Source organism: Anguilla anguilla, chromosome 16 (assembly GCF_013347855.1).
Source record: "Anguilla anguilla isolate fAngAng1 chromosome 16, fAngAng1.pri, whole genome shotgun sequence".
NCBI lineage: Eukaryota > Metazoa > Chordata > Actinopteri > Anguilliformes > Anguillidae > Anguilla > Anguilla anguilla.
The window spans coordinates 6982015-7001240 of NC_049216.1; the positions used below are offsets into that span (position 1 = coordinate 6982015).

Consider the following 19226-nt stretch of genomic DNA (forward strand, 5'->3'; position numbering starts at 1 on the left):
ATGAAACGAGCGGCTTACTGAAAATAAACAGTGACAATCCACTCTGCGGCGCTCGATAATAATGAAGAGGAGGGGAGGGGGGGTTGGGGGGTTGTGGGTTGGGGGGGGGGGAAGCCCTAGCATCTGCTGTCCATTTAGTCTGGGAGGGAGAGTGTCGCGGTAGGCTGCGGCGCAGATGTGACCGGGCCGAGCCCCGCCGCGCGAGCGTGAGGCGCTAATTGAGAGGTAAAGGAGGGCCGCGTCACGTGCGAGGGCGGTCTCCCCGGAGCGCGGCGGCGTCGGCGAGAACCCGCTGCCTGCGCTCGCTCGGCGCGTCCGCCGGGAGGTGCAAGCCTTCGGCCGTCACCGCGGGGAGGGCGGGCATCCCCCGCCCTGACCGTGACTTCCGTGACGGCTGTACAGTCTGGTCACACAAGGTACACTTATAGCCACACCCAACTGCCAGTAAGCATCGCATTAAAAAATACCAGAGTAAACATCTACATGCCATAATGAAGCGTGATCTCACGTGCCCCTGTTATGCAATGTTTAAGTAATTCATCTGACATGGGTAAGCTTGTCATACTGCCTTTTTGGGGGCACAACGAGTGATCACAACGTGATAGGGCCTACAAAAAGCAAACAAAATCATGAAACCTTTAAAATTCAATATGAAGCTTCAAAATGGCTCTATAAGCACTCGTATAGGAGTCTAAACATTATTGATATCCTCATCCTCAAAATGTCAAATTCAAGGTCATGACTCATAAGTAACAAAACCTGAATTGGATTTCAATATCCTGGGGAAATGTTGGATTGCTAGAATACTTGATTTTGGGTTTTCATGGCTTCTGGGGGACTTTAGCCAATGAGCTGGTGGATGTTATATCCTCACTTCTCTAACTCTATATTATGATATTCCCTCAGAGTAGGCAATGTCTATCACTGAGGTGTAGCTTAAGTGGACATTATTATGTCGTATTAAGTTGGTGTTGGTAAAAAAATTTTCTCCCTCTCTTTATGCAATACACAGTATTAGTGTATTGAAGTTATGCAAATGTATTTTTTCTTTTTTTATTAAGTATTCAAATATTGTAGGCCTAGGTTTATCTGACATCCTTTAGCAAGTCCATACAAACAACCCAGCACAACTGTAATGAATGTACAAAATTCACTAATAATATGTAAAACAAGTGAGATTAATAATTAAATAAGTAAGGAGAGAGAAAAAAGCGGGGAACCTCCAGTGAAAATACGTTTCAGATTTACAAAGGGTGAAAGTAGGCTAATGGAAAACTACAACGGCAGAGTTACTTCCTGGGTACATTTCCCAGAATAACACCTCTTCGCAGCTGTAGTCGAAGAACTATTTCACTGCGCGCGATTTATTTTTTCGAAACCATTTATTTGCTGGTCCGGGTACACTTCGAAGGCAATGTCAAGCTTTATTCGTGGTAAGTCAGTCTAATTTACCTACTTCGATAGTTTCTTTGTGATTTGACTGCTTTTAATGTCTGGCAACACGCTGATATGTTTAATTTTGAGTTGTGGAGCCTGCAGTTTGAACGATACTGCTACTAATTACAGTTAACGTTAGGTTGTTAGCTAAGTAGACAAGTTTGCTGGGATACTGGAGCTACGGTTTAGCCTGCTGGAAATAAGTTATTTTCATACTGAAAAACAATATTTTGCGAATTATTTTAAGATGTCTGTTTTTTAGGATTTACGGTGATTTAAACGTGTAACATTAGTTTACAATGTGCTATTGAGTGTACCATGGTTAAGGTGAGTTGAACGCAAACCCATTTAGGCTTTTCACATTATAGCTCAACGTATTAGCAAAAACTAGCTAGCTAGCTAGCTATCTGTGTACACATGTCCAGCCAAAAAGTTTAACTCATAACATTAGCTAGTACTAACTGCTTGAACATGTATGACAGTATGGATTGTAAGCCAGTGTTGCATTGCTTGTTAGTTTGCTCATTAAGCCTGCTCTGCTGACATAAGTAAAATCTCAAGCTAGCTAAAGTTAGCTTGTTAGCTAAATGATTCGGCTAGTCCAGCAAAATTGTGAGCGTTTTGCTAGTTCCCTAGCTAACTAGCTGCCTTTGTTTTATTTTAGAGATTACCAGCTACATAGCTAACCTTTTCAAGCTCTGGTCGCATTGATAGAAGATGCTTTTTAAAAAAAGCTTTTTAATTAGCTAAAACCCAAACCACTTTACATGTTGTAACTTATGGGAGCTTCTCAACCATTTTCGATGCATAACACGTGTGTTCTCATTTCTCTTGCATGACATCGAATTTGAATGTGGGGGAGTTTGAAATGTGATTTCTGTAACTGTTGCAGTAACTAAATTTTGTGTCTGGTGCTACAATGTATCCTCTTCATAACTATTTTCATTGCATCTGTTTTTTTTATTTAAATTTTTTTTGAAGTTGAGCAAGCTAGAAAAAGTCAATGCAAATAGTAATTTAAGATTAGGGTTGCAAAGGGTTGGAATATTTCTGGTAAATTTCTGGCAATTTTGCACAATTTCAATATAAAAATCTTAACTTTTAATAGTGAACTTATTTGAGGGGGAATACACATAAAAAAGCAATACTAGGTCTTATGGCATGTTTTGGTTGAAAGGATTCCCATTTAATTGAATTGTAACCATGCACTGCATTCAGCAGCGCACTCTCCCATCACATGTACTGATAATTTGCCAGCATCCCTTTAAAGGTGCAGTGTGTAGAATTTAGTGGCATCTAGCGGAACAGACTTGGCAGAAATGGAGTATAATATTCATAAGTATGTTTTAATTAGTGTATAATCCCACGAAAATAAGAATTGTTATGTTTTCGTTACCTTAGAATGAGCCCTTTATATCTACATAGGGAGCGGGTCCTCTTCCACGGAGGCCGCCATGTTGCAACGCCATGTTTATACAGTAGCCCAGAACGGACAAACGGCTCTAGAGGGGGCACATTTGCCTGGGTACCTTCCAAAATAGCTGTGCGTAATACCACACGTGTTGTTTACGGCGTTGTTGCCCGTTTTAGTACAGTTTGGCTTGATTGACAATCCATTTATTCAGTAGATGAGAGTATAAGCTTTCTAAAGATGTATAACGTCTAATTTTGCTTTTGGAATAGCATTTCATTGGTCAGCGTAATCGAAGGTTTGTTATCATCACATTCACTTACGCATTCACTCTGTGGTAGCTGCACCTAACGAAACGCTGTTAACGATTTTTCGTAATTTCTTTGAAAATACTATTATTATTATTGAGGACTTTTGGGCATAGCTAAACCATATGTTTGCCGATAGACCTAGCTGACATCGTTTTCTGGTGTAAGACAGAAGCGGATAGAAATATATCATTGATTTACTGTGTCTGTCTGCCCCCCAATGGTGGAACAACCATCCCCCCAGCCAACCAATCAGGAGGGCATATTCCCTGACTGTTTTATGTGAATGCGTAAACACAGTCATATTAAACACTCATATTATCAGTGTTTCTGTTCAACTAGCCATTTTCTCCCTATAGCTCATAGTTCTTCCGGCACGCACCTTAATGGCAGCACTTAATTGACAGTAAGTTTCCATGTCTTTATCTTTACTGGTGCTTTCTTACTATGTGAAATGCTTTTTTTTTGTAACTCACTTTGTCTAAGTGTCTGCCAAATGACTGCACTGTAAGTTTTCTTGCTGAGAAAATAATATTCTGTACATTGAACAAGATTGTCAAACCAATGTCATAAAACTATCCAGGACTGTCCACCTATCCTGTGCAATTTCCCAACAGCCATGATTCCAATGTAGTGAGCACAATAGTAAATTAATTACCTTAAAGCAATAATCTGTTGCAATTAAATCTAAAGTGTTCGCTATTATCACACGTTATCTTTCCTAGCCAGCTTGAGAATGTAGATGAGCAAATGAACGTTTCGAGAGGAAATTAACTTCAAATATTTCATTCTACCTTTCACATAAAAAATAAATGGCCACTGCCAGTTGAGATACAGACTCTAATCTAACAAGCTGTGGTGTAGGTACAGGTAACTCCCTTTCTAGGTGTGTCCTAATTCAGACGTGTCCATGATAGCATGTGCATGGGGCAATTTGCATACTCCAAGTATGACAAATGTCAGAAAGTTTCCACAAGTTTTCTGTGCAACACCAGACTGCAAGGGCAAGTGGAAATACTGGAGTTTCTCTGTCGGCCACTACAGAACGAGTGAGAACTGTGTCTGAGGGCATCAACCCAGCGAACACGAAATGAACAGAGAACATAAGGAAATATTCTGGTAAGATTCCCATTCGTTTGGGAGGTAATTTCATAACAAGAATGTTCCCCAGATAGGTCTGGCAGAATTTACATGTTGCAGGCATGTTACGTAATATTTAACTCCTGACGGCCGTAAGTTAGTCATTAAGTAGAATTAAAATTTGAGAACTCTTCCAAATTGAAATTCCAGGTTGCCAACTTTCCCAATAAAATTACCATGAAGGACCATCCATAGTTAAAATTCTTTCATGAACCAAGCTGGGAAAGTTTCAGGGGCGTTTACCCTGTCAATTTGGGGCCACGTTCTGGGAACGGAAAGGCGTCAGCGGGAGGCTCACCTTGAGCTGCAGGCCCTGCGGGAGGGGGGGTCCGCCGTGCAGGGGGCGCACGTGCTGGGACACGTACCCGCCGGGGCGCTCCTCCTCGGCCCGAATCAGAGGGCCCAGGGCGGCGAGCTGGGCCCGGTGCTTCCGGAGGGAGGCCCTCAGCTCCTCCACCTGCCTCCGCGCCTGCCGGGGGTTAAGTAAAGGGAGCGTAATCGCCTCTCTCACACCTATTAGTCTTTTACCCGCAACAACATTTTGGGGGGGTGGGGTGGGGTTGCCCCTCCATGTATCGGTGGCAGGGCCCGGGGGGTGGGGGGGGGCACTCCTTGCAGCCATGGCGGTGCGGAGCGGGTAGTCGGGCAGCTTTATTCTGCCCGCCGCCTCGGGCCGTCCTGGTCCTGACGGACGGCGGCGGGACGGATGAGGAGTTCATCTTCACAGCCGGGAAGGCTGTTAGGATGGCGGTGACACCGCGAGGCCAGCAAAATTGGAAACGTCCCAATAAATCAGCGCAGGAGTGCTGATGCCCCCCCTGCCCCCCCCCCCCCTCAGGCTCCCGCACCTCCTCTCTTACACGTAGCATGGTGGGGATACCGATGCCGTTTAAGTAGCCTACCGCTACCCAGCTATGCCTTAAATACATGACCAGTACCTCTATTTTCTGACCTCCTTATCTTAATGGAAATGCACACACATGGTTATTTTTACATTATGTCATAGCTCAAGGAACTTATCGTTATCATGTGGTCCATGCTAATGACTGTTATTACTCCCAGTAAGAAATTATTCATATTTAAAATCCTTTAACTGTGCTAAAAGCATCTGCTGAATGGATATTATGATATTATGGTTTATCGTAGCCTAAGGCCCGGCAATTCATTTCTGTCTCCCGTTGGGGGCATGAGTCTCTGGTCTTAATCTCAAGAACCATATATCCTACTATGCTGATACCTACACTACAATTCTACATTCAATAAAAATAAAATAAGTAATATTTTTGAAAATGTTTTTGTCATGTATTATGTCACACAAATTTTTCTGCCAGATCTCAAGAGGCTATTATGCATGCCTAAGTCAGACCTAGATTTAGCATAGGGTGTATGACATCATTAAACACTCTCGTATGTGTTTTTCTCTGTTTTGTTCGTTTCATTTAGTAGCGTTATCACGCTGTTTTGATAAACAGTTTTTCGAAGACAAAGCAAATGACTTTGACGTGGCTGTTTGTGTTTCCAGTTGCATTGTGTGTGTGTGTGTGTGTGTGTGTGTGTAAGAGAGAGATAGTGTTTGTGAGGTCACTGAGCTGGAAACAAGCAGGCCAAGGCCTGTGTTTAGAGGGAGCCTGTACGCCCACCCCCCCCCCCCCTCCCAATGTCTAGTCAGTCCATGCACACACACCACAGAGCAGCACTCAGAATCAAACAAAATCAAATTCTCTCTCAAATCAAATCCAAGCAGTATCCCTTTAGGGAGCACTTTTTAAAATTTTTAACCTTTATTTAACCAGGAAAATCCCATTGAGATCAAAATCTCTTTTGGGTGGGGGACCTAACATAAAATACAAAGTTACACAAGACGGTAGGAAAAACGAGTTACAAACATCAAATGGGGAATGAGACAGCAGTGTAACAGTAAATAAAAAGCAATGAAGATGTGGTTCAGAAGAATGTATATGAGAAAATTGAGACCTCGCAACAATACAAAAATATTTACATGCTGTAGCACACACGACTCACCTTTTCCCTGGCCTCATAAAGCTCCTTCACCGTCATGGAGAGAATCTCCTTCTTCCAGACTTTCTCACGGCTGTTTTCAAGAGCGAAGTTCACCTGAAGGAGGAATAAAACACTATTTTAAATGGTTCAAACACAGTGTAACCGCTAGGAACACACTTTGACAGAGGATGTGCTTTTCTGCCATATTGGCCAGAACATTTATGAACCAGAAGCCATTATAGCCATTATACATATTTACTGTGCGGTATTATTGGATCACAGCCATTTCCTTTATAAATTATACAAATATCAGTATTTGTTTTAATGTGACATTCTATTGACAGAAGTGTAACTAATAAAATGTAATTCCTAAATATTTTTGTTCAGTGCAGGAAATTCTAAGCACCGTTGACCTCAAGTTGTAGTTTCAAGTTCAACAACTTAATCTCTTCCTCTTCCTAAAGCTAATTGCATGACTGAATGAAATGACAAATGCTGACAACTGTTCCAAACAGAAATATGTAGGCTACAGACTGTTACAGTGGTAACGCCAGCCCATGGAATGCTGCGTCTTTGGAACGCAGGACATTTCAAAATCTGCGCTTCACACTACTTCACTTGCGTTCTGATAAAAAAAAAAACTATTTTTTTTTAAACTTGATTTTTTACTTAAGACATCTCGCTTGACAAACATTAACAACCTATTAATGTTCAAGACGGTAATCACATTATAGTAACGTTGCAGTGGCGGGCATGAAAAATGTAGCTATATAATTCTAGCTTACCATTGACAGCTTGCGGTGGAGGAGGTAACATATCACAAACTAATTTGGAATGCACGTCTTTATACAGAGCACAGCCTTACCCCGCAGTACTACTAGCCTTCTTTTTTTTAACCACACGCGGTTAACACACACAAGTTTTTTTGATGTTCCAGAGTTTTAATGGGCTATGATACAAAGATGACACGCACAGAAAACAAATCAAATGCATCATCTTAAAAAAAGCTATTCAGAGCGTGACATCTCATTTTAACTTTTCATTCAAATTAAGCGCTTTCTCTTTGAGTCTCCCAGTGCTACCATGGATGTGTAAATATTATGATCTACAAACAACACCGACGTCAGACACCAAAGACGATTGGCTCAAAGAAACAGGAGCAATTATTTTGTTGTGGTTCAAGTCTGGGTCATCACCTGTTGTAATTGTTCAAAAAAGACCTTGGAATATCTGCATTTATAGAATGCAGTGTATATATTTTCCTGGCTCTCTTTTTCTTTGTAAAAAAATGCAATGCAGTATCCTGCGTTAATGCAATCTTTGCTGTTATATTTGATGAAATCCAAGAGCCATAGGGAGAACAGTCAGGGAAAGAGGCTTAAAGTGGAGTCTCTCTCTCTCTCTCTCTCTCTCTCTCTCTCTCTCTCTCTCTCTCTCTCTCTCTCTCTCTCTCTCCCCCTCTCTGCTGAATAAAATCAATCATTCATCTAGACAGTGGGAGTCCCGTTTAGAAGCTGAAAAGAGTGGCATATATAAACAAGTCAATAACTCATTGGAGGGCCATTGTTGCTCGGGGGCAGGGTTGCTCTCTGCAGACCTGCTCCGAGCAGGAGGGAGTCAGAATGCTCACCATGGAGACCGCCGGGGTGGTCACAGTGCTAGGGAAGAGAGGAGAGGGACGTTTTCCCAAACTGATCAACACGGGGCAAACTCTGGAGATAGGGGGCCCTAGTGCTGAGATTAAGCTTCAATGTATTTCCTTGTTCAGTGTTCTTTAAAAAAAAAAAAAAATTTTTTTGCAGTAATGCACCATGTTCTTTCACAGGACCTTTTTAACGTCCTAAGTCCTGGCTAAAAAAAATCCCTTTGTTTGTTTCTCTTCCCCCTCCTTTGGTGATGTCCTAAATCCCACAAACTCCCTGTAGTGAGTTGCTGGAGAAATGAGCACATTCCTTTAGATGTTTGTATTTATAAATGATGTCCACTTTTGTAAAATAATGATAATTATGTCATTGTTTCTGAATAGCTCAATTTTAGAATGTGTAGAAGTGATGGGTGTGGAAAAAACGGGTTACTGTATCTAAGTTGTGCTCTTCTGGCTTTTGATTTCTGATTTTTATCACAAACCATCAGTTTGTTTCTTTGTCACTTTGACTAAATTAAATTAATACATTTTAGTCTCTAGGTAATGCTGCAACACTTTCATAAGAATTTAACTAGTTGAATGACTGTCTTTTACCATGTAGTATAAAATGCTGAGTGTTAGAATCTCAACTCAGCTGTTTTATTCTCACTGTTAAATAACCCAGTTTATAAATAAGTACATGTAGTTAAAATTTCCTCTTTCGAGTTAATTACACTGTAATCAAAGTTGATTTTACACTAAACGATTTCCTGTATTGTGTACATTATGAGGTCCCTGCCTTGCCACTCAGGCGACAGAAATCCAAGTTAGGCTACAGCCCTGAGGACACAGTTCTGACAGGCAGACCCGGTCCTAGGGGTTTGGAGGCCTGAACAAGAACTGTGGTCCGAAAGTGCTCCAACATAGATCACACAATAGAATTGTGTGGCCCTCGGATGGTTGTGGCCCAAAACGACTGCATGGAGTACTTATTCCAGCAGGCCAGTAGATTTTTGAGTTTGAGTCCTTCCCCCCTTGGCCCCTGAGAAACTGTGCCCTCCATTAAATGGGCATCACTGCTGTCCCACTCAAACTTCGTAGGACCCGTATACAGGGCGTTACTAATACAGTATCAGAGAACCCGTAGCACGAAGCACTAGAAAGACAGAGGAGTCCTACTCCTTACAAGCCTTCATCTCTGGACATGGCCACATCACAGCAATAATGGTTCTGATCCTGAAGATCTGGGAGGAGACTGAGAGAGAAATCCTTCTTTGGATAGTGAAATGTCCAGTGTTAACCAAACTTTACTCCAGTAGGAACCATAGAGACTTTGTAACAGTTGATTAGATGCTCTTATTTTGTTCTCAAGTACTACTTGAGAACTTGTTTTAAGTTGCTGCTTGCTTTACGTGTGAAAATTTCTTACCCCATTGAAAAAATCTTACAAGGAGTAGAACTGTCTCACCTCACTGGCAATCTTTTTGTCTTATTTAGCAAAAAGGTAATAGAAATAAGTAAATGTAAGAGTAAAATACTTGCTGAGATGGACTTATTTTTTGGTTTTTGCAGCGCTGAAAATTGTACTGCGTGGTCAGCAGGTTCTAGTCTATCAAGGATCAGCGACCAAAATGCAATAGCACTGTCTGAGGATCCTGTTTACCCAAAGGGTCTTTTGACAGTGGCGCTGTACATGTTGAGCAAGAAAAAAAGATAAGGACCAAAAACCTGACAGTGCCCTCCAACATAGTACACTTGTGGGAACAGAGTCTGTTGGCGATGGTGATGCAGTCCTCTAGCAGTGGGGGTGTCCAGATCACTGGTCTGCGACCAGTTACGAACGTCCAGTAGTGACATCCCAGGATATCCTTCCATGGACTTGCGGGGTCCTTCGAGTGGAGTGAACAAGCCGTCCTCCAACAATGAGGATTTCAGGCTGAAGCCTGATTTATACTTTGTCGCATGACCCTTTCAACAAGTGTCCTGAGACAAAAATGAAAGCGTTGCACGACGTTTCGCGTTTATACTTCGGCGAAGGCCTGCGGGGAAGGTTCTGTTGCCTCTGTAGTAACGAGACGGCCAACGGCTGATGCTTAAATTCGTGATAATGTGGGGGGGGGGGGGGGTGGAGGGGGTGGAGGGTGCCCAGTGAAATTATTGAGAAATAGAGGAGGAAGAAATTTCAAATGTACTTTTGTTTAAAAAAAGAATAAAAAATGACATGAACGGGAAAAAGGTGTTCCATCAGTCGCATAAACCAAACGAGGGAAAAACAAGGTGAATATTTTCCAGCCTAGTTAAGCAGATGCGTTTACACGCTGGATGAAGACGGGCATTTCAACTATTTTAGGATGTAGGCTGACGAGTTCAATGAACCGCATCTGTCCATACGTCATACGTACAATACTTTATTATTTATTCCGACGGTTTTTCCTCGACCCCGTCCATTAATTTTGGTGTTCTATCTGGCTGTCCAATCACACTGTGCAAAGAAGCATGACGTTTTCCATTACATAGCAAAACTGTAGTCGTGCGACACTTTATTCAGTTGAAAATACGTCGTTTTTGTCATACAGCGCTTGTTGAAAGGGCCGTGCGACGAAGTATAAATCAGGCTTAACAGTGTCCACAAAGACCTGACCTGGGTTCAAGGACCAACGCCCAACACTAATCCAATCACGAGCAGGAAAATTGAATCCAGCAGGCACTTTCTGACTACTTCAGTTTGTGTGGTCAGAGACGTGGTTTTAAAGGGACAAAGTGGTGAGCAGGGGGGGGGGTCAGTGCTGGAATTACCCATCTCATCTTGCCCACTTCAGTCTGCTCTTGTAACATCACCGCAGTGGGGATTTAATGCCCGGGATCGTCTTCCTCTGAATAAAGGAGCGGACAGGCGGGCTGAGCCGAGCACCGGAGAGCGCGCTTTCTCCGAGCCCCATTGTGACGATTCGGCTTTAACCCAGCCCTCCTTTTGTCGTATTTCGCAGAAATTATATTCGTCGAAGCGTCGGCGCCAGGAAAAGCTGCTTCTTTGTGCTACGCATTCTGAGAAAAAGAATCTGAAAAGTAAACGCGCCGTCAGAATGAAACTAGAGACAGAATAAAATCCATCTGCACAGTTTTGAACGGGCAGATTATTGGCTATCAAGTGTCATTAGATGATCCAACAAGGTACAAAACCAGACTGAGAGAGAGGGAGAAGGGTGAGACAGAGAGAAGGAGAGAGAAAGAAAGAGAGGGGAGGGGTGAGAGACAGGAAACAGAAAGGGAGAGAGAGAGGGGGTGAAAGAGAGAGAAGGAGAGATAGAGAGAGAAAGAGAAAGAAAGATGGGTAAAAGAGTGAAGGTGAGAGATAGAGGGGTGAAAGCGAGAGAAAGAGAGGGAGAGGGGTGAAAGAGAGAGAGAGATAGACAGGTGAAAGAGAGAGAAGGAGAAAGAGAGGGAGAGGGGTGAAAGAGAGGAGAAAGGGAGAGGGGTGAAAGAGAGAAGGAGAAAGAGAGAAGGAGAGAGTGGGTGAAAGAGAGAGAAGGAGAGAGAGAGATAGAGGGGCAAAAGAGAGCGAACGAGAGGGAGAGGGAGAGGGGTGAAAGAGAGAAGGAGAGAGGGAGAGGGGTGAAAGAAAGAGAGAGAGGGAGTGGGGTGAAAGAGAGAGAAGGAGAGAGGGAGAGGGGTGAAAGAGAGAGAAGGAGAGAGGGAGAGGGGTGAAAGAGAGAGAGGGAGAGGGGTGAAAGAGAGAGAGGCCTTCCCTCCAGTGGGTCGTCAGAGGGCGACAGCAGCTCTGTGCCAAGCCGGTGCCCCAGCTGACCCGGCCCGCGAGGCGAGGGCCAGACAGCTGTGATTGCGGTAGAGATTTCACACAGTGTAATTACTGCACTGACACCAGGACGGCGAGGTAGAGGGGGGGGTTAGGGGCGGGGGGGGGGGGGGTTACGATAGCGGGTAGGAAGGAGAGGGGAGGGAAGGAGGAACGGGGGGGCCCTACAGGTTATTAGCCCTAAACACTGGGGGAAATCAAACGGCCGAGTCAATGCGTAATTTTCGGAGGGCCTATCAAGCCTCATCAGGAGCAGCGGGGAGGAAAGTGCCTCGCTTCATCAGCTCACTCTCCCGACTCCCGCGGAAAATTACAGTAATTAAAAACCCAGCTAAGTACTCCGCGGACGCGGGGCGATCCCTTTCTTCGCCCGTCACCCTCGGCTCGGGCGGCTGATTTTTTTTTTTTTTTTTTCCAATGACCTTTCTTTAGTCCCCCGGCGGTCAGTGCAGATCATTGTTTGGGGCGGGGGGGGGTGTGGTTGGGGTGTGGTGGGGGTTGGGAGGGGGGGTTGGGGGGTTGGGGGGGGAGGAGAGGCTAATTACCAGCCCTGGATGATGCGGTATTGATCAGGACGAAAGGTGCCGAGACAAAATGGGGCCCCGGCAAATCGAAAGGTAATTCCAGCCCCGGCGAAAAACGGCGGGGCCTTCACCCCTCTCCCCCCCCCGCTTATTAGACGCGACTGCGATGGCTGCCGAATCAATACGCAACACTGGATTGATTGTGTTGTCGGGGAGAGAGCCTTTCTTTGCGAGATGAGCGCAATCAGTGGCCTCTGACTCGCGGGCCTTGATCCTAACGCGGCTTACTGTATCGGCGCCCGCCGTTTGTTTTGCGGGACCGGGGTGGAGGGGGGGGACGGGTGGGGTGAAAATTGGTCCGTGCGAGGCTGCCAAAGTTGGCAGGTTATGATAAGGCTTTCACGTTTTAAGGTCCCCGTCGATATTCCTGTCATTTTATCGTCGGGAGGAGAAATGGCGTTTTGAAGCGACCGGTCGTCGTCGAGGGCGATGACAAAGGCCCCGCGATCGGCGCCGCTCTGGGCCTCCGGCCAAAAGGCGCAGGCAGATTTAGTAAACAAACGAAAACAAAGGGATCAACTGAAGCAAAGAGGGACTCCCGAGAAATCGATATGTGTGCGAAGAGTTCAGAAATCGCATTTGAAAAGTCCTTTACGCGTGCGATGCCACAATAAATGATTAGGAGACTAACAGCCTCTGTCAAAACATTGCAGAAGGCAACACTCCACAATAATGGGACTCTTAATTAGACCATAACAAATACAGACCACTGCTCACAGACAGTGTAATTAGGATGACACTGTGATGAGCTTCTATCACCTGCCTATCACCTTAATAGTCTGTTTAGTAATGACTGTCGGTTGCCCCTGCCTTTCTTTGAACCCGGGGTAGCTGGAATTAATTTCTAAAACAAATGACAAAAAAAACCTGAAAACTTAAAACCAAAAGTAACATACAGAGAATATATGAGGACCAATGTGTGTGTGTTTTTTTTTTTTATAATGGACAAAATGTTTTTGTCTTTCCATGCTTCCATAAAGCAACTAAGTCTGTTCATACAAATTGGCTCAAACAATTTTTGCACAAATTGTAAGAAAATTGAAGTAGTCATGTTTCAAAACCAATTGTAGACACAAAAACAGACCATATTTAAAACTACTTGTGCTGTGAATTTTCTTTTAAATAACAGTCGACGTGATTTCCGATCCGTAAGGGCAATCGGTAACACCGCAAACAACAGCTCCTCCTTTGTTATGAATGACATCTGTCTTTGCCATACGAAGGCTCGAAAAACCCAATGCTGTGCACCTAACCACGCAGACGTGCAAGACATTCCGGCTCGGGGGTTCCTCCTCCTCCCCTCCTCTGTGATGTACGATTCTGTCTCAGCAGATCCGTCTCCGGGAGACCCTAGGCCCCCAGTCACGTCCACTTCATCACGGAGTCATGCCCTCACGGTCCGGTCGGAATGCATAAGGCACATGACAGAATGAATAAAAGCTCATTTCATGTGGGAAAATGTTTTTTTTTTTTTTTTTTGAAGCAATGCGGAATGGCGGACAGGGGCGAAGGGTTTGCACCCCCGACGCCAGGAGGGTTCTGAGTGATCGTACCCTGGAGTGAGGGCGAGAAGCCTCACGCGCCTGCTGGAAAGCACGGCTTGCGCTGATTTGTGTGGGCCATCGATCGGACCGCGCCGGCCTCGATAAGAAGAGGCTTTAACGCTCTCGCACCTTTTACCGAGGTAAAGCCTGTCTGCGTCAAACATACCTGCTGCCACTGCATTCTTGTGGTGGGCCTCTGCATGAACTATAGCATGCAGAGATCAAGAGCTTTGCTTTTTATGACGCTCTCGGATCATGGAAGACTGACTGTTTTTGCAGTTAGCTTTTATCCGGCTGGTGTTCCAAGGTCATGTGAGGTTTAATCAATGGATCCCCAATGAGAGCTGAGACAAAGCTTCAAATCTTGGGGTGGGGGTCACGACCTCTTTCCCACTGAGTAAGTTAATTTACCCCGGTTGGTCAAGTTGGCATAAGCGCTGCAGAGTGTGTGTTAAGAAAACGAACTGGTAACTCAGTAGTAAATGTGTTGCTAGATGCAATTTCTGGTTGGATGATCTGAGTAGTAGCATTGAATACACTTTTTTCTTGCACAGTATAATCCTCCATTCAAATTCAAGTTGATCAAAGTGAAGTAAAGCTCCGTGGAATTCAGGAACAGGTTGCATATACACCCTCACCAAAGTTAGTCACATCCCTCATAAATATGAGCAGAGAAGCCTGTATACAATAAACAATAGAGGTTATGAACGATATTATTTGCTCAAAAAAATTATATTGTTCTATGGGAGTAGAGTGACTCTGGCAAAGCTAAAATGTATAAAAATATTTTATTGAGCAAAACAGGCTGTCAAAATAAATACAGGTAATGAGCTATGTTGATCATAAAAATGTGAAAATTAGAATTGCTCAGAGAAAAGTGGTTTTATTTAACAAGCCACTTTTTCACACCCCTGATTTCAATACTTCCTTCCGCAAGGAAACACTACTCTGGGTCATCTTCTTAGTGTTTAGTGAGATTGCTGCGGAGGGGGATCCTTGAGAACAAAGTCTGTGCTCGTGGACTGCCCTCTTCAAGCAATTCAAACCACACGTTTTTTTTGATCGGTTTCAAGACTGCAGACTGAGATGGCCATTGCGAGGCTATAATTTTATAGTCAGTTCACCATTTCTTGGTTAATTTTGAGGTATGCTTAGGATCATTGTCTTGCTGAAACGTCCATTTGCAGCCAAGTTTGAGCTTCCTGGCCGGGGGAATACCAGGGGTTTTTTTGCCAAAATGTCTCTGTACTTGCTGGACTGCATGACACCATGGCAATTTACAAGAGCCCCAGGAACAGTGGATGCTAAATAATCAGGTTCCACCACCATATTTCACCATTGGTGTGAGGCCAACACAAGCGTCCTCCTTCCAAACGAACACTAGTGTGTGTGGCCAAAAAGCTGACTATTGGTCTCACCTGACCAAACCATCAGGGTGTAACGGTCAGAAGAAAGGACTGGGTAAAGAAAGGACAAAGGACCCTCAGGGCTCTACCCACCTCAGCCCAAGAAACCCTGTTCTAACACACCGGAAGATCCTAATGTTACAAAGCTTTCTCTCTGCTATATTATAGAACTGTTTTCTTCGCCGATGAGTTCACCGTTGGTAGGATTCTTTGAGCAAACTTTCACCGATGACAGTAATTTCCCCGTCAGAATAGTGTTCACTGCGTGAACTGAACTGTGTTCTTTGCTATAAATAGCTGTATGAAATGAGTATTGTACCTTATCTAACCTGTGTTTTGTAGTTGTCCCAATGACCGTGATATGCACTTTTGTATGTCGCTTTGGATAAAAGCATCTGTTATGGACGGAGTGTAGCACAGTGGGTAAGGAACTGGGCTTGTAACCGAAAGGTCGCAGGTTCGATTCCCGGGTAAGGACACTGCCGTTGTACCCTTGAGCAAGGTACTTAACCGAAACTGCTTCAGTATATATCCAGCTGTATAAATGGATACAATGTAAAATGCTATGTAAACGTTGTGTAAGTCGCTCTGGATAAGAGCGTCTGCTAAATGCCTGTAATGTAATGTAATGTAATGTTAAATAAATGTAATGTAAAATAACGATAGAGGCCCTCTTCGTGATTTGTGACCGTGACCATTAGGGCTCCTCGGCCCTTCGCCTGTCGCGTGACGGTGCCGATCGCGTACGTGCAGTCAAGCGCCCGTTAGCCTCGCTCGTTAGGCGTACGGCGAGGCTGAGGAGGGCGCGTCGCTGGACTTCCTGCCCGTCGAGAGGGCGACGAGCAAGAACCGAGGCACGCGTTTGGCGCTTCGGCGACAAAAAGACGGCGTAGGAAACAGCCCAGAACAGAGGCCACCTTTGTGGATCTGTCAGGCCTTCTTAGGAACGCACCGATTGTGCCAAGGGGGCGGGGGGGGTTGGGACCACTTGACAGGCTGCTAAAGTGGCAAATGGGAAAAGCTAAGATATTCCCAACAAAAGGCAGATCCCATATACAAGTTTTAAAAAAAAATTATGTATTCAGGTATGGGTATTTATCTCAAGGAACAATTAATATGATCCTTTAAAAGGGGTCAGTTTGACAGGGATTATTTTGGAGCGAATGCATTGTTGAAAGTAATTACATGAGGCAAAGGCCAAAACCCTGAAAGGGATCTACAAAAAGCATTTTTACTTCAATTAGGCATAATTTTCATAATTTTCATGCACCGTGAAAGCAACAAAAAAAGAAAAAAATCTGGAATTTAGCCAGTAGCTTTCATTGTATTAGCATTGTTACAGTCTTTGCAGTGTGTGAGGCTGATGACAAGTCAAAATGACATAGATGAATAGAAATGGGCAAAATATCAATACCAATAACCCCAATCAGCACCTGATAGCCTGAGCAATAAAATGAAGAGCACTTGGAACACTAAAGCCTGTATTGATCAACATCTTCAAATAAACCCATCTACCAATCCACTCCACCCAGCATCACGCACACAAACACCCTCACACACACATGCATACATGTATCCGCGTGCACACACACACAAACACGCAAGCACACATACAAGCGCATGTGCACAAACACACACACGCACACGCACACACACAGGCGCAAGCACAAATGCATACACGTGAATGTGAGCACTCATATGGGTACACTTATAAAGACACATGCACATGCATGTGCACATACACATAAAAGCACACAGGTGCACAGACACACATGCCCGTATACACGCATGCACGGTCACACACATACACACACACACACGCACACACACACACCAAGGACATCACATAATAGCAAACAAAAACGCGGCAGAAACACCAGCCCAAACATGCGACCTTGGCACTGGGGCCTCGGTGTGGCACAGGGTTGTGTGCGCACACGAGCGTAAATTGCAAATTGGCCCCGGCGCTGCAGGTTTGATCCAGGGCACGCCGGGGTCCGACGGCGGCGGCTGCGGCGTAAATGGGGCCAGGCTCCGCCCCCCCCCCCCCCCCCTGGCTCGGGCTCCGCACGCTGAGGCTGATTGGGGTTCACAGCCTCTCTATTGACACCATGGCAGGTGTTCACTCAACGTCCCTCTCCGCTCCCAAGGAGCCGTTAATCCCCTCGGCGAGACCCCTCCTCCGCCCTCCGCCCTCCGCCCGCACTCCCCGGCCCAGGGCTTTGATATCAGCCTCAGAGCCGGGGCAGGGGGATTTGGGGGCTCAGGGCAACCCTAGGGTTTCGGTGGCCCTAAACAAGAATTCTGTTGCGCCCCCCCCCCCCCAAAAAAAAAAAGTGTTCCAAAAAAAAAAAAAAGCCTTGAATTGTGTGGCCCAGGGATGGTCGTGGCCCTAAAGACTACACACTGCAAAAAAGCTCTGTCTTAACAAGTGTTTTAGTCTTATTGTGACTTTAAATCCTTTTTTTCTCAAGTAGATAATATTAGCTTGTTTTAAGTGACTGAATTTTTAAAACCCTATTGGCAAATCTTGAAATGCGTCAAACTCTCACCTCAATGGGAGTCTTTTTGTCTTATTTAGTGAAAAAGTATGAAATACAATTTTTAAGTCTAAATATAAAACTAAAAGTTTGACTTTTTTGTTGTTTTTGAACTGTATAGTGTTTATGCCAGCGGCTGGCTCTGGCTTAGGGTTTCCACACTTTACAGTGGAGACCGTTCAATTTTTTTTTCCTTTAAATTGACAGCGACGTTTGATTACCATTTAATCCATGGTGCTTTATTCTGCATTTCAGTATTTAGAATTGAAATGCAGAATGAAGCACAGAATTTAGAATATTGTAATACATTTTTAGCTTTGCCAGAGTCGTTTCACCCCCAGAAGGTGTTTGTGAATCCTGTTCCCTGGAAGGAACAATGCGCCGTGATCCAAAGGTCAAAGGCGCCGTGTCTGTTCCACGTCTGTCGGCACGCTAATATCCAGCGCGTTAAACGCCAGTCATTCAAGAGCGGATCGCGTCCTCCTCATTGTTCTGCCCCCGGGCCCCGTTTCACATGTTCCTGTTTAACTGGTCGGCCCTTAAACGTCGAGGCCGAGGTACGTGCAGCGGCCCTTTCGTTCCTTCCCTTTTCTCCGGGCACTCTCCTCGCCAGAAACCTCCGGAGCAGAACAACAGTGCAAAACACAATTATGGAGCTCGCGTACGCGAAAGAGCCGTTTTTTGCACTCTGTCCATCATCCGACGTCTAATCTCTAATTACAAACGCAGCGGTCTGCCGCCCGGTAACAATCACGTCGCGGGTAACTATTCATGGCGAACGCTTGCCCACGAGAAGTTAAAATGGTCCTTTCTTCCCCCCCTTTGTTTAAAAACAGCAAGCAGGTCTCAGGTGAAAACAGTGCTAATTATGAATACGGGTCTCTGGTTGCACGTTATGATATGAAAATAAAGAAACGGACTAAATTGCAGGGGGAGGAGGGGAAAATGGCAGGGATAATGCGTGGCACCCAAATTGGACTTCCCCCCGCTGGGAAATATTAATGTTTCTTCTTCACACTTCAGGGGTTCCCATTGTGTACACAAAAGCCTGAGCGTTGGCGGCCAGGTCAAGCGCAAACGAGCGAGGTTAGCGAACCTCGGGGTGGGACTACGGGCCCACTCCTCCTTTACATATCATTAATGCGTCCTCACTCCCTCATGCAATGAGCCAGGCCCGGGCGCTCTCTTTATGGCTTTGTGCCGTCTCTCTGCTCTCTCAACGCGTGCCTTTCCATGCCATTTAACCAGCGGCAATGAGTCCAGCGTGCATCTGCAAATAATTGCATCGCCAGCTAAAGAAACCCTTAAGTGGAAAAAAAAAAAAAACAACAAAAAAAAAACTATACACACACTTAATAATATTTTGTGGAAAAATGTTGACAATGCAATGGAAAAATTCAAGAAAACATTCACAAAA

At 44.7% G+C, this 19226-nt stretch overlaps 1 protein-coding gene across 1 annotated transcript in view; it reads right to left on the reverse strand.

Annotated features, from left to right (window-relative positions):
- Window positions 1-19226, reverse strand: part of LOC118215550 (doublecortin domain-containing protein 1-like) — a 130539-nt gene that overhangs the window by 67357 nt on the left and 43956 nt on the right. The window contains exons 9-10 of the mRNA XM_035396445.1: window positions 6319-6411; window positions 4595-4765 (exon numbers count right to left, since the gene is read on the reverse strand). Coding sequence (XP_035252336.1) covers window positions 4595-4765; window positions 6319-6411 — 264 coding nt within the window. The remainder of the gene's footprint in view (window positions 1-4594; window positions 4766-6318; window positions 6412-19226) is intronic.